The 14,520-nt window shown below is 39.2% G+C and overlaps 1 protein-coding gene across 1 annotated transcript in view; it reads right to left on the reverse strand.

Annotated features, from left to right (window-relative positions):
- Positions 1–14,520, reverse strand: part of LOC133730624 (uncharacterized) — a gene marked incomplete at its 3' end in the record, with an annotated part of 116,821 nt that overhangs the window by 63,762 nt on the left and 38,539 nt on the right. The window contains exon 2 of the mRNA XM_062158178.1: positions 298–1,047. Coding sequence (XP_062014162.1) covers positions 298–1,047 — 750 coding nt within the window. The remainder of the gene's footprint in view (positions 1–297; positions 1,048–14,520) is intronic.

Below are 14,520 nucleotides of genomic sequence, written 5' to 3' on the forward strand. Positions count from 1 at the left end.
GACGACTGCAAGGAGCTCTTTCTCTGTGGTGGAATAATTCATTTGTGCATCATTCAGAGTCCTTGAGGCGTAGTAGATGGCATAGGGTCGTTTGTCCTTCCTTTGCCCCAAAACAGCTCCAACTGCATAGTCAGAGGCATCACACATCAACTCAAAGGGCAAGGACCAATCTGGAGGTAGCATGATGGGGGCTGACGTCAACAACTCCTTAAGCTTGTCAAAAGCATCTTGACATTCCTTGTCAAAGTGAAAGGGCACATCCTTCTGGAGTAGTTGACATAGAGGTCTCGAAATCTTGGAGAAGTCCTTGATAAACCTCCTATAAAAACCTGCATGGCCAAGAAAAGAACGAATCTCTCTCACAGAAGTGGGAGAGGGTAAGTAACGCACAATATCAACCTTGGCCTTATCGACCTCTATTCCCCTAGCAGAGACAATATGTCCTAAAACTATTCCTTGTTTAACCATAAAATGGCATTTCTCCCAATTAAGTACAAGGTTAGTTTCCATGCAACGTTTGAGAATTATTTCCAGATTATTAAGACAATCATCGAAATTCTTTCCAAAGACTGAAAAGTCATCCATAAATACCTCTATGATTTTCTCAATATAATCTGAAAAGATACTTACCATACACCTCTGAAAGGTACCGGGAGCGTTGCAAAGGCCAAAGGGCATACGTCTATAGGCAAACGTCCCAAAGGGGCAAGTGAAGGTAGTCTTCTCTTGATCTTCATTGGCTATGGCAATCTGATTGTAGCCTGAGTAGCCATCCAAGAAGCAGTAGTAGTCATGTCCAGCTAGGCGCTCAAGCATCTGATCTGTGAATGGAAGAGGAAAGTGATCTTTCCTTGTTGTTGCGTTGAGCTTCCTGTAATCAATGCACACTCTGTGACCTGTGACTGTCCTTTGGGGCACCAGTTCGTTCTCAGCATTCTTCACCACAGTTACCCCAGATTTCTTGGGCACAACCTGAACTGGAGAGACCCACTTGGAGTCTGAAATGGGGTAGATCACCCCACAATCTAGGAGTTTGATAACCTCCTTCTTCACAACTTCCATCATTGGAGGGTTGAGACGACGTTGAGCCTCTCTAGTGGGTTTAGACCCCTCCTCTAGAAGTATCCTATGGACGCAAGTTGTAGGGCTAATTCCCTTGATGTCCGCCAATGTCCATCCTATGGCGGTCTTGTGTTGCTTCAGCATCTCCACCAACTTCTCTTCTTGTGGAGTCGTAAGTGCAGAGGACACTATCACTGGTAAGGTTTCCTTGTCTCCTAAGTAGACATACTTCAAATGGTCTGGAAGAGGTTTAAGCTCAAGTTCTGGGGCCTGGACCACTGAAGGTAAAGTCTTGTTAGTAGATAACTGAATGGACAAAGGAGAATTAGACTTACCTATATAAGGGGATGCTTCAAGGAAGGAGACGTTTTCAATTATCTTTCCTTCACAAGTGTCCTTCAATTCCTCCTCTGAGATAATGGCACCACCTTTTGTATACCCTACTCCTTGTTCGAGTGTTGTGGCTAGGGTATCCTCATTCATGGCCTCAAACATTTTCTGGGCAAGGTCATCCAAAATATCAATAGAATAACAGTCATTTATATCAAGAGGATACCTCATGGCTTCAAAAATGTTGAAGCCAATAACGTCACCATCAAACTCCATGGTGAGAGAGCCTGCATACACATCTATCTTCGTCCTAGCTGTCCTTAAGAAAGGACGTCCCAAAAGCAAAAGAGTGGAACTCACAGGGGAGTCCTCCATTTCCAACACATAAAAATCAGCTGGGAAGATAAGATGGTTAACCTGCACAAGCACATCCTCCAACAAACCTCTAGGGTATGCATTGGATCTGTCAGCTAACTGAATGATAACATTATCAGATTTAAGTTCCCCTAGACCTAGGGTTTCATAAACAGAGTAGGGCATAACATTAACAGATGCACCTAGATCTAGCATGGCATTCTTAAATCTGGAGTTACCAATAGTACATGGAATAGTAAAGCTTCCAGGATCCTTACACTTTGGAGGAATCTTCCTCTGAATCAAGGCAGAAACGTTCTCACTTACCTTTACCACCTCCTTTTCACGGTTTACTCTCCTAGTAGTGCAAAGCTCTTTAAGGAACTTGGCATACTTAGGGACTTGTTTGATGGCCTCTAGGAGGGGTAAGTTTACTTGCACCTTCTTGAAAGTTTCCAAGATAGCTTGGTCACTTTCATCCTTCTTGGATTTGGCAAACCTGCGTGGGAAGGGCATGCAAGAAGAAGAAGGGTTAGCAATAACCGAATTGGATAAGTTGGAATTAATACCTTGAATATCCGGTTTGGCCTTTGGTGGGGAGGACGCCTTGAGTTCTTCCTTGGACGTTGCAGGGTCCTTTTCAATACCCAACTTTGTGGGTTCATGGTCTTCCTCAATCTCTATGCTCACTTGGGCCTTCTTGGGTGGCTTGGGTTGATCCACAAATGGCCTTCCACTCCTTGTAGTCACAACTGATGCATTCTCCACATTACCCTTAGGATTAGGTATTGTGACACTAGGGAGCTTCCCATTCTCATGAATCTTGCTCATGAAATCCACAACTTGGCCCATCTGCTTCTTGAGTTCTGCAATGTCCTTAGTATGGGTCTGTTGCCCTTGGATTAAAGCCTGAGTAGAGTTTGTCAAGGCTTGTGTAGAAGCAGTCAAGGCCTCCAACGTCTTATCATAATGGGAATTGGAATTCCCAGAGTTCTGTTGAGGAGGAGGCATGTAAGGAGCTTGAGGACGTTGAAAAGTAGGCCCTTGAGGACGTTGAAAGTTCCCACCAAGAGGATTCTGAACATTGTCATTGTTGGTCCACTTGAAGTTGGGATGGTCCCTCCATCCTGGGTTATAAGTATTGGAATAAGGGTCATGTCTAGGACGTTGAGGTCCTCCCTGATATCCTCCTTGAAATCCCCCTTGGTATCCTCCAATAGCATTGGCAGATTCCCATCCTCCATTTTCATTGAGTTGAGGGCATTGATCAGTAACATGCCCTTGCATAGAGCATACCCCACAAGCTATGGATGCACTAGGTCCTTTGGAACTTATGACTTGGTTCATGAGCAAGGTGAGCTTATTCAGTTGATCCTCAATGGCATTATTCCTGCCCACTTCATGTACCTTTCGAATGGAGTGCCCTATACCCTCATATTGTTGACTGTTGAGGGCACGATTCTCAATAAGTTCCTTTCCATCTGCAGGTGACTTGTCCACAAAAGCTCCTCCAGCTGCAGCATCAAGCATTTGCCTCTCTAAGGGTAAGAGTCCCTCATAAAAGCATGTCAGTAGGGTCTCATCCTTCATCTGATGTTGAGGACATTGAGCAAGTAAGGAGTTGAACCTCTCATAATAGGCAGAATAGGATTCATCTGGAGCTTGTTCAATTCCACTGAGCTTCTTCCTGAGTGTGATGACCTTGGAAGCTGGGAAGTATCTTTCCAAGAAGGTGATACGTGCAAAGCATCGCCAATTTAAACCCTGAAAAATATCATCATTAGTATAGAGCAAATAGGGTATCGAACAAACCGGGGATTGAGGGTGCTAACATGTGAGAAACAAATTAAAGAATAGAATATACAATTTACGAAGTCAAAGAACAAACATATAAGTTTTTACGAAAATATTACAAGTTTACAAGAACAAGCATGCATAAATTTCGAACAACAAAAGAAAAGAGATAGAGCATACATACATTCACACGAATCTAGAGAACAATGAACAATAGAGAGCAACGAAAATCACATATATATACACAAAGAATTCGAAGGAAAGAGAGAAAACAAGTTAGAAAAGGTTTTGGAAATCCCACTCCTATTTATACACAATTTACAAGTCCATATCACATAGGGAATCCATATACAACAAGGAAACAAAAATCCCTAAAGAACACCACCAAAAATCCCTAAGAAACACAATTCCTAAAAAACACCAAAGAAATCCCTATTTTTTAGCAATCCCTAAAAAACACAAAACAATTTCCTAAAAACCACTAAATTAATTCCTAGAAAACACTAACACATATTTACTATTCACGGAGACACTATTCACGAATTTAAAAACATTTATTTATTATTTAAGTTAACATGCTACCTAAAAACTCTAAGTTAATTTTAATTATTTACACATATACAAAAACACATAACATAAAAGATAGGGGGTTTTTGAAGATTGAAAAACATAAATTTTCAGAAAATAAATAAAAGAATAAAACGTTTTATTTACATAGGTGGGAAAAGAAGAATTTTTGGAAAAACAATTTATCAAGAACCTTTCAAGAACAACATATTCATGCATCCCTTAATCTTGTAATTACCATGGAAAGATATCAACCAAGAAACAAAGTTACAAGCGCCCAATGTCCCTTATATGACTTCCCTTTACGCAATTGATCGACGAAGCGCCAAACCAACATATTTCAAATGCAAGTATCACACAATCGAAGCGACTCATAATCTCATGCATTCAAATCATTAAGAGCAAGTGAAAGTTTAGTCAATAAACATGCAAATTCAAGTACTCGAAGCGAATCTTTTCATTACATGCATAATCTGATCTCGACCTTTGTACAAAGCCTTTACTACTATATCGAATTAGGGTCCCGAAGCGTTTTACCTAATTACTAGCTCCAATTACATGCAATCACTCTATGTTTCGAACCAAAGAACAAGAACATGCAAAAGTTATCTATAAAACAAAACCAGATTATCATTCCATATTTCGGCAATTAATCAAGATCAAAAACACACAAACACATCAATCATAGAAAAGCATATCAAAACTGCATCCAAAATTCAGAAAGTTAACTCATGGTTTCGGTTTTACACATAAAGAAATCAAAACAGAAAAATACAAATACAAGAACACTAAACCGTAAAGAACACATAGGGAAGATGGTATGAACAACCCTTGACTACGTCCCAAGGTCCAAAGCAGATCCAAGGCAGCAACACAAGGTAGAATTCACGGCTAGGATGGAGGATGGCACGGCTAGGAACTTGTAGATGCAAAAACCTGAAACTCAAGAGCAAACCGGTGAGAAACGAAATAGTGGAGAATATGTGTCAACCTTGAGACGTCTAATACACAAGGTATATATAGGAGAACGTCCCAAGGCACTCCCAATTCGTTTCTACTTGGTTTCTCCAAAGTTGTGTTGATTTAGGACTTGTTTGGCACAAAGTAGATTTCCGGCAGACTTGACCTCAGTGCACTAAAATGGCCATAACTTTCTCTAGAAAATAGATATCGCTGAGATGTAAAAAGTTCTGGAAACTAGACATCTGTAGCTTTCCAACCATATAAAGATCATAATTTTCTGAGCTCTGAGCGATTTTCTATGCTCCGTTGAAGTTGACTGATCTGCACAGGCAGTAATCCGAATCTGTAATGGATTTGACTTTTAAAGCATAACTTAAGTCTAATTCGGTTTTCCTTCACATCACATGCCTCTCACATGTCTTCCACGCCTTATTGAAGAATGAAACGTCAAGAACTCCCTAGAACCTTCAAGAATCTCACGGCAATTCCAATCCATACTCAACTAGAAATCCAAACTCCATAATGCTTTGAAATCCGAATTCCTTGTTGCTTTCTCTTCCATGTGCACGGCATATGATCTTCTTGAGACTTCTAGGTACTTCATGAACGTTCCAAGGCTCTCCTAGTATGAGTAGAACTCCATATGCAAGTAGGTTTCCTAGTTGAATACTGCTTCCTTTTCCGAGATGCTTCTACACTCTTCCGGAACCTTCTTGAGTAATCCTTATCCAACAGGGACTCCTTGTCATACTAGATTTCCTTATCTGAGTAGAATTGGGTTTCCTTGTCCAGGTAGAACTCCTAGTCCAAGTCAGCTTCAGACTCCTACTTCAACTGGGATTCCTTTTCCTAGTCAAACTGGGAAAACTTCCATTTCTTCATTTCTTTCCATTTTCACGCCACTTGTGCCTTCCTTAGCCATTTTTGGACTTTGAGACTCCATTTTACCTGTAAAAACACTAACTAAGTTAAATTGATCAATATAAAGGAAATAACTTAGCAAAATATAGGGTTTAAACATTATAAACGTCGCATTTTATGCTCCTATCAGAAGGCCTTCCTCATAGTGTCCCAAGAGGTGATACGTCCAGCAGGGATCTCATATAGCCAATCTTTGGCTCTGTCAGCTAAGGAAAATGGAAATGCTTTCATCCTTAGAATGTTCTCATCTGCTCCTTGTGGTTGCATGTTAGAACACACAACCTGAAACGCTCTAAGATGCTTGTTGGCGTCCTCCATAGGGAGCCCATGAAACTTAGGGAGTTGGTGCAATAACCCACTCTTCAGCTCAAACTCTGCATTTCTTCCTGCAGCAGGGGCAGGGTACACAATACCTATAGGGGGTCCTCCCTCAACTGTTGCTGTGGATAGTTCCCTAATGGATGCCATTCTCTCTTCTTGAACTTCTTCAGGTGGTGGTGAAGGTGGTGGTGTAGAGTTAGACGAAATCACAGGTGAAGGTGAACGTGAAGGAGGAGATGGGGTAGGTGTAGGTGATGTAGATTCCTCAGAAGGATAGATTCTCTTCCCTTGCTCGTTAAACTTGTACTCTTTGAATTGCAAGGAAGAAGGTCTTCTGTACTCAATGATACGCTTTTTGCAAGCGCGCAATTTAACCCTGAAATGTCATTAGTAGTATAAGTAAGTAGGGATCGTTCTATTCCGGGGATTGAGGGTACACCTGTCATTGTCAAACAATTAAACAATTAAAATTAAAACAAAGTATAATATTTACACATATGCACATTATTTACGAATTAAAAGGGGGTTTTCGATTTTGGTTTTTCTGAAAATTAAACTAAGTTAACAAAATAATTAAAATGCTAAAACATCAAAATATAAATGGAATGCAAGAACAAAGATCAAATCGAAACTCATGATTAAAGTTGATTCAAGTTCATCATTGTTCATCATAGTCATGCAAGAGGAATTGATCATGTGAAACGTTCAAAGCAAACAATTTCCCATATTTTACTTTCAACGCTAATTAATCTAAGTGAAAGCACATAGACTAATCCTATCAAACATGCATTCAAGCCCTAGAAAGCTAGTCAATCATACATGTTTAACGCAATAAGCATCTAGAAAGGCTATCAATTCAAATGTGCAACTTAGTATGAAAAAGTCCACCTAATTGCAATCTTCTTTGATTAAATTCGGTTTTTGTACAAAACCTTTACTACCTATTGATTCAAGAACACAAAACCAAAAAGTTGATTCATGTTCTTAAATTCGTAGCACCAATTATATAACAACCCTAGGTGTTTGCAACCACATAAGATTAAAATACAAAAGTTATCTATAACGCAAATTTAATCAAACACTCACACATAAGCAACCATAAATCGCAAAACATGAATCTGAAAATTAACAATTAATCATAAAATTTCAGAATTCGAAATTTGTTCAAACATATGTGTCAACTAAGGCATAACCAACGAAAATTACAAAGCAAAGGTTACAAGGAGAATCGGATTACACCGTGATGAAAATGGGATGAATGAAGTGATGAATGGTCTCTTGAATTTCGAAAGCAATCTTCAAGGATGGTGATGGATGATGTGCACGGCTTGTCCTCTTCTTCCTTGGCCTTGCTTTGAACTTCGTGGTTGCCCTAGAGGATGGAGAAGAACACGGCTAGGCTAGAGAGAGTTTTCTGATTTTTTCTAAAGTTGTAAAACGCAAAAATGGGCACCCTTGACGTTGAGAAGAGGGGAGATTATATAGGGGACGGCTTCTTGGTCTCCAAGGCCGTGTAAAACCCTAGAGAAACTCACGGCAATTCTTGTTAACTCCACATAATTCCCTCCAATGAAATCTTGCCAAGTAAGCCCTATGATGTGTCTCAACCAATCACATAATTTCCTAGAATATTTCCCTTGATTTTCTTGCCGAAATACCATGACAATAATCTGATTTTATCTCTTGTATTTCGGCCAAAACTCCTTTAGAGATTCTAGGAATGAATCTAGTCACCTTTTGGGAGCTTTTTGTGTTCAACACATCTTCTCTTTCCTTTTATTTCTCCCTCAAAAATCTCCATCGAAATCTCTTTTTATTTTCTGATTTTTCCCACGGCAAAACCCTAGTTTCTCTCTTCATTTTGGACGGCAACTCATCTAGGGTTTCTCTTGACTTGGACGGCAATCTTCTAGGGTTTGTCTCCAAGTAAATCTCTTTCCATAAAAATAGCCCTAGAAAATCTCAACCGAAATCTTCTAGGTTCTTCTTGATTCTCACGCCATCTCCTTGTTTCTCTCTTTGGTTTTCACGGCAAAACATCTCTAGGGTTAGAGTTTTGCGTCTCAAACCCTAATGTCATGGGCTTAGATGGGCCTTGGTCCATTTTGCCGAAACTCCACTTCATTCTTGAGAGTTCTTGGGCCACGTTGCTTCATCTTCAAGTCTTCATATTTTCCAACGCAAAATACTTCATTTCTTTCATTTCTTTTCATAGTTGCGTTGGAAACTTCATTGGTAAGCTCTCCTCCAGTTCGCAGGGTTTCCTGGTTGCACTAGGAAAGCTTGTTTCTTCATTTCTGCTCAAATGTGTGGTCCAATGTTCTTCATTTTTGTTCCCCTTGACGTTCGCAAGCTCCTCTTTCCATTCGTGTGTTCATTTCCACTTTTTAGCTCGGAGGTCCTGAAAATAGAAACTAGTAAGAAAAATAGAAACTTTCCTAATTTGAAAAATAGAAACTTACTAAAAATGAAAAATAGAAACTTACTAAAAATGAGAAATAGAAACTTTCCTAAACTGAAAATGGAAACTTGCCAGAAATGAGAAATGAAAACTACGAAAATAGAAACTTTACACAAATAGGAACTTTCCCAATCAAAGAATGGAAACTTTCCTAAACAAGGATTTTTCAAGGAAATGGCGCAGAAAATGTAGGGAAAAACAAGTAAAACGTCGCATTAAAATGCTCCTATCAAATTCCCCCACACTTAGCTTTTGCTAGTCCCTTAGCAAAATCACAACATAGACACACACTAAGACTCAACGAAAATTAAAGACTCTATAGATACAATGACTCTATTGCCCTTCAACTATTTGTCTCAGCAATCTCTTACTTTCACAACACCAAGATTAGCACTCAACCAAGAATCAATGTGAAGCATTCGAGAGTTAATTAAAACATGTAATTCGCACATACACAAGTAGGACTTGGTTGTAACAATGGTGATGGGTTCTGTTAAGCATGCTTCAGACAAGTTTGATTCAATTCCTCACAAGGTATATCCACTCTTTCTTCTCTCAGATCATGGCAATGCTTAAAAGCTTATACACTCAAGTATATGTGAAAGATAGCAAGTATATCACATAATGCAAGAAACGAAAGCACAAGTATAATTTTCTTTTCTTTTAAAGATCTCATGAAGGATATCAACTACTTGCACGAATGGACTGCCATAGGTTCAACTCTTGTAACTCATCTCCACATCAAGGGCTGTCCCATCTTAAGGATCAAGAAGGTCCTCTCTCTCAAGGGTTGTAATGGGGCTCAGGCTCAAGGTTTAAAGAAACGAAAGGTAAGGATTTATCAAAGTGTCCTAAAAACCTAGTAGAGCTCATATGAATGTAGAGATCTCGAAAATTCCACCAAGGCATTTCAAAAACGTCACTTCCCCATATAGGTCACATAAAAGGGCCAAATGTCTTCATGTTGGGCCCAATCTTCAATGTAAACTTCCCTTGACTCTAGTGAAATGGACAAAGGCCAAATTTTTCTGTAGTGGGCCTTCAATTTAAAGCAGAACTCCAAAATCACTAAGTATAGGGGACTTAATCCATAAACATTTCTTTCTTTTCATTTTTCACGGCTTTCTCATATTTTTTTGTTTTTTTTTTTTTTTTTTTTTTGTTCTTTTCATGGACAAGTCTACCCCCACACTTGAACTTTCACCTTTTCTCAATCTTCATCTTTAGCACCAAACCCATGTAATATGTCTCAAAAGATAGCTCTACTAGTTCTTAGAACAAAGGGTAGAGTCGTAACTATACTAAGCTTCATGGTTAAGGATTTAAAAGGTGATGAACAAAAAGGCTTAATGTAGGCTCAAAGGGGCTTATCTAGGGGGGTCCCACGACGGGCACAAATGGGGACACAAGCTTATATGGCAATGGTGGTAATTCCTAAGGTACCTCTATCCCTTCCAGAATCAGGGCCATGTATTGATATCACGTTTCAACAAGCACAAGAGCGAATTCTAGCATCTCTAGTCCATTAAACTTAATCTATGGCAAGTAGTCAATCAAGATGAAAGAATAATGAGATCATCAAAACATCGCCAAGAAATTAAGAATATATTTTTCATTTCACTCCAAGAAAAAGGGACATGGCACAATTATCTCACATGGGTTTATATGAATCAAAACTCATCTTAACATGCTCATATTCTGTACCAAAGTTACGAGATCCATATCCACTACAAGGCACATATTTTTCATATATCTCAATTAACCAAAGAATACCATGTTAAAATCATCTCAATGTTGTGATCCTCTTTTAGTCATGATTTCAGAGATATAGAATCATCCTAGACAGTTGAAAGGGCATCCTAAGACTCGAAAACAAAAACAAAAGGCTAAGACTCAATAAAAGCAACGAAAATTTTTGTTATTTTTGACATTTTTCGATTTTTTTTTTTTTCTTTTTTTTTTTGTATTTTTCAATATATATGACTCAAAATAAAAATGTAAATCCCTTCCCCCACACTTAAATATTGCATTGTCCTCAATGTAATCAATTATAAGCATGCAATGAAACACTTAAGCATATAGAGATGGAATTTACGAAAATAAAGTTCAAAGAAAAACAAAAGTTACAAAAATAAAGAAGTAGGGAAGAAGAAGAAAATCTGCGTTGAAGGCTCCTCCACAGCTACTTCTGAATTGGGTTGCCTCCCAAGCAGCGCTTAATGTTTATAGTCTTTCAGCCTAGACTTGGTTTCCTCTCGTCCTCAGTTGGGTGGGCCTTCAGAGCCTCCTTTTGGGTTTGGAATTGTGTTGCTCGGAAGCCTACCAGTTTCATGAAACTTGGTCATGAAGTCCACCACTTGTCCCATCTGCTTTTTGAGTTCAGCAATGTCCTTGGTGTGGTTCTGTTGTCCTTGTAGCAAAGTCTGTGTGGCACTAGTCAATGCCTGAGTGGAATTAGTCAATGCCTCAATCGTCTTATCATAGTGGGAGTTTGAATTCCCTGAATTGTGTTGAGGAGGCATGTAAGGCCTTTGAAAAGAAGGTCCTTGAAATGAAGGTCCTTGAGGACGTTGGAAACTCCCACCAAGAGGATTCTGAACATTCTCATTGTTGGTCCACTTGAAGTTGGGGTGATCCCTCCATCCAGGGTTATAGGTATTCGAATATGGATCATACCTTGGACGTTGGGGACCCCCTTGGTTCCTTTGATAGCCTCCTATGGCATTCACAGACTCCCAACCACCATTCTCACTTAGTTGAGGACATTGATCCGTAGGATGTCCTTGGGTAGAGCATACCCCACAAGCAGAAGGTCCTCCTTGGCCTTGAATAGTCGCTACCTTGTTCACAAGAAGGGTGAGTTTGCTCAATTGATCCGCAATGGCAGGACTAGTGCTCACCTCATTGACCCTACGAGTGGTCTGTCTCACACCCTCATACTGTTGAGTGTTTAGGGCACGATTTTCAATAAGTTCCTTTCCAGCTGCAGGTGACTTGTCCACAAAAGCTCCTCCAGCTGCAGCATCGAGCATTTGCCTCTCTAAGGGTAAGAGTCCCTCATAAAAGCATGTCAGTAGGGTCTCATCCTTCATCTGATGTTGAGGACATTGCGCAAGTAAGGAATTGAACCTCTCAAAATAGGCAGAATAGGACTCATCTGGAGCTTGTTCAATTCCACTAAGCTTCTTCCTGAGTGTGATGACCTTGGAAGCTGGGAAGTATCGTTCCAAGAAGGCCTTCCTCATTGTTTCCCAAGAGGTGATACGTCCAGCAGGAATCTCATATAGCCAATCTTTGGCTCTGTCAGCTAAGGAGAATGGAAATGCCTTCATCTTCAGAATGTTCTCATCTGCTCCTTGTGGTTGCATGTTAGAACACACAACCTGAAATGCTCTAAGATGCCTGTTGGCGTCCTCCATAGGTAGCCCATGGAACATAGGGAGTTGGTGTAACAGCCCACTCTTCAGTTCAAACTCTGCTTGTCTTCCTGCTGCAGGGGCAGGGTACACAATGCCCGTAGGGGGTCCTCCCTCGACTGTTGCTGTGGATAGTTCCCTAATGGATGCCATTCTCTCTTCTTGAACTTCTTCAGGTGGTGGTGAAGGTGGTGGTGTAGAGTTAGACGAAATCACAGGTGAAGGTGAACGTGAAGGAGGAGATGGGGTAGGTGTAGGTGATGTAGATTCCTCAGAAGGATAGATTCTCTTCCCTTGCTCGTTAAACTTGTACTCTTTGAATTGCAAGGAAGAAGGTCTTCTGTACTCAAGTGTAGGAAGATTTTTCAAACGAGCGAGCCTTTCTTCAATCTCTTGTATGGAAGGGGATTTTAGAGGACTCGGACATTCATGGAATTCCTGAACAACATTAAGATGTACAAAAGTGAGTAACTTACGAAAATAAACAAAATACAAGTTAATATTTTCATACAAAAACGTCACTATTCACAATGCAACAAAAGAGACTTACAAATTTTGTACAAGTAAGAGAAGTAAGAAAATAGACCAATTTACAATTGAAAGTTATGTACAAGTATTTAATTTTTGTCATGGAAATGTCATAAACAAGGTTAATAACTCAATTGATTCCAAGTTTTAAGTCGAGCCCAATAGAAACCACTACTATTGGTGAGCTACGATATAGGGATAGTCGCTTAGACATAAGTCACTTTCCTTTGTTTCAGAAGGCCAGATAGCCAGATTAAGAAGTAAGTGAGAGGGAGGACTCATTTTGGTGATACTACGGAGGCTACTCCCTCATTGAGGTTTACGCCCCTATCGGCTACTTCCACATTGTGGTTTACGCACAGTCTGTAGTATCTCTGAGATCCAATTTGAACCCATCACCCAGGGTCTCAACCTAAGACACCATCTGTAATGCCCCTTACTCAGCTTGGAAATTACTCATGTGTTAAACTGTTCTCCAAGTGTTAATAAAGGCCGCCCTCAACCTCATAAGACCTTAGAAAGGTACAAATGAAGGGTTAAGGCCAATATTAACAAAAGGGCCCTTGTCTACTCATACGATTTTACACACTCACAACAATTAAGTAATTAACAAAATTTATAACTCCATTTTATTATTTTTAATTTTATTTCTTTACAAGTAAAATTAGACACAAAACACACAAAACTTTCACACAAAGTACACAACGTCACTATTCATTTATTTATCTTCATTCTTTTTTTTTTTTTTTTTTTTTTTTTTTTTCGGTTTTTTCTTCTTTTTCTTCTTTTATTTTTAAAATTATTTTCAACACCTAGGTACGGGAACAGGGAATCTCAGAGTGCAATGGGCTGTAACAGCTTCCTTTCCGAGATTATGTTTAATCCAATATACCTTAAGTGTCATAACAATTTCTTACATTTTCTTTTGTCATAAGTATTATTGATATCAAATTTAATTCCAAGCGGTAAATCAAGTGGACGTGCGGCCCAAGTATAATCGTCTAGACACTAAGTCCCTCCTACATCCTTTGGGCAACCTTACTGAAATGGCCAGGTAGGGGAGGGCGAACACAAGAGGTAGGATCCATTTTGGCATAGGCTACTCCCTCATTGAGGTTTACGCCTATTTGTAAGCACTTCTGAATCCAGAACCCGTTATGAACGTTGTCCCCTTCCTAGACACCACCTCACATAGGCTATACTTACTTGGATATAAAAGGTCCTAAGTGTGAAGACAGTTCAATGAATGTTAATAAAGGCCGCCCTCAACCTCAAGGGACCTGGACTAGGTACCAATAAGGGGTTTAGGCCAATATTAATAAACACGACTTCACCTATTCCTTCTTTAATTTACAACTCACAATTAAACTCGTATTCAACAATATAAATAACAACCTAAATAATTGATCTAAGTAAATTTCGACAATTACAAATAATTTACAAGTAATATTTTTTTTTTATTATTTTTTTTTTTTTTATTTCGGTCACATTATAAACAAAACAATATATTCACAAAGTGACAAATGATTTTTCAATCCCCGGCAACGGCGCCAAAAATTGATACGCTTTTTGCAAGCGCGCAATTTAACCCTGAAATGTCATTAGTAGTATAAGTAAGTAGGGATCGTTCTATTCCGGGGATTGAGGGTACACCTGTCATTGTCAAACAATTAAACAATTAAAATTAAAACAAAGTATAATATTTACACATATGCACATTATTTACGAATTAAAAGGGGGTTTTCGATTTTGGTTTTTCTGAAAATTAAACTAAGTTAACAAAATAATTAAAATGCTAAAACA

Source organism: Rosa rugosa, chromosome 2 (assembly GCF_958449725.1).
Source record: "Rosa rugosa chromosome 2, drRosRugo1.1, whole genome shotgun sequence".
Lineage (NCBI taxonomy): Eukaryota > Viridiplantae > Streptophyta > Magnoliopsida > Rosales > Rosaceae > Rosa > Rosa rugosa.